Source organism: Onychostruthus taczanowskii, unplaced genomic scaffold (assembly GCF_017590055.1).
Source record: "Onychostruthus taczanowskii isolate IOZ18803 unplaced genomic scaffold, ASM1759005v1 scaffold779, whole genome shotgun sequence".
In the NCBI taxonomy this organism is placed as follows: Eukaryota; Metazoa; Chordata; class Aves; order Passeriformes; family Passeridae; genus Onychostruthus; species Onychostruthus taczanowskii.
This window is the reverse complement of record NW_024505660.1, coordinates 1855-3354: the sequence shown is the minus strand read 5'-3', so window position 1 is coordinate 3354 and position 1500 is coordinate 1855. Positions and strand designations below refer to the sequence as shown.

The following is a 1500-nucleotide window of genomic DNA, read 5'->3' as shown; positions in this document are numbered from 1 at the left end:
TGTGTGGGACCCCCCCTCAGGTGTCTGGGTGTCCCCCCCACCCCTCCCCAGCCCGGTTCCCGCAGATCCCGGTGCTCCCCCAGCCACTCCGAGGCCGCTCCCCGCTGCCGTTATCCCGTTATCCCACCCCCATCCCTCCATCCCACCTCGTCCCGTCCCGCTGCCCCCGCCCGGTGCCGCTCCCGGTGCCGTCCCCGCCGCACCTCCAGGTGGTTTCCCCAGCCACTCCGAGGCCGCTCCCCGCTGCCGTTATCCCGTTATCCCACCCCCATCCCTCCATCCCACCTCGTCCCGTCCCGCTGCCCCCGCCCGGTGCCGCTCCCGGTGCCGTCCCCGCCGCACCTGCAGGTGGTTTTGCCCACGCCGCCCTTGCCGCCCACGAAGATCCACTTGAGGCTGCGCTGCTCGATGATGTTCGCCAGCGTCGGCTCCAGCGGCTCCACGTCGGGCGCGTCCTCGAACTCCTCGGGGCCCTCGGCCGTCCACCCGCCCGCCGCCGCCGCCATCTTCCCCGCGCCGCCGCCCGCCGCGCGCTGATTGGCCGGCGCACGGCCGCGCCCTCCCTTTTTTCGCTTCCTATTGGTCAGCTCGCCCGTCAATCCTCGCCGGGGGGGCGGGGCGAAGCTGAGGGAGCCCCGGCGCGTTGCCGGGCAACGCCGCCCCGCCGGCGGGGGTCTCGTGACGTCACCAAGCGGCGCCGCCGCCGCGCAGCGGAGGTCGCGCTGATGTCATCGGGCGGCGCCGGCGGCGGTGGCGGCGGACAAGATGGCGGCGCGCGGCGAGGACCGGGAGGCTCCGGAGGCGCCTTCGCCGCCCCCGCCGGGCCCGGGCGGCGGCGTCAACGTGTTCGCCAACGACGGCAGCTTCCTGGAGCTCTTCAAGCGCAAGATGGAGGCGGAGGAGCAGCAGCGGGAGCGCGAGGCGGCGGCGGCGGCCGCGGAGGCCTCCGGCGGCGGCGGCGGTACCGGGGTCGGCCCGCAGCGCGGCGGGGCCGACGGAGCGAAGAGGAGCGGCGGCGCGCTCAGCTTCGTAAGGACGCGGCGGCCCGCGGGCCCCTCCCGGCTCCGCTCCCGCCGGCCCGGCCCGAACGCGTGAGGGGGGCACGGACCGGGGCCGCAACCGGGACACCGGGGCCGCAACCGGGACACCGGGGCCGCAACCGGGACACCGGGGCCGCTCCCGGGACTCCTCCCGGAGCTCCTCGGTGGCGGACTCGCCCGTGGCGGTGGCTCCGCGCTCTCTCTCGCCGGTTGTTTCCCCTCCCGAGCCCCGGTACCGGGGGGGTTCGGGGCGGGCTGGAGCCCCGGGGGTCCCGGCGGATCTCCCCCCGCCCCGCTCCCGGTAACGGGGCAGGTGTGTCCCTTCCCCAGGTGGGGCGGCGGCGGGGGGGCAACAAGCTGGCCCTGAAAACGGGAGTGGTGGCCAAGAAGCAGAAAACGGACGAGGAGGTGGGGCCGGGGTCCCGGGGGGGAAATTTGGGGGTCCCAGGGGGGAGTTTGG

At 76.3% G+C, this 1500-nt stretch overlaps 1 protein-coding gene across 1 annotated transcript in view; it reads left to right on the top strand.

Moving 5' to 3' along the window:
- The first annotated feature begins 725 nt into the window (after nucleotides 1-725).
- TRIR (telomerase RNA component interacting RNase) overlaps nucleotides 726-1500 on the top strand; it is a 2295-nt gene continuing 1520 nt past the window's right edge. The window contains exons 1-2 of the mRNA XM_041423438.1: nucleotides 726-1029; nucleotides 1371-1448. Of these exons, the coding sequence (XP_041279372.1) occupies nucleotides 766-1029; nucleotides 1371-1448 (342 nt within the window). The 5' untranslated portion in view covers nucleotides 726-765. The remainder of the gene's footprint in view (nucleotides 1030-1370; nucleotides 1449-1500) is intronic.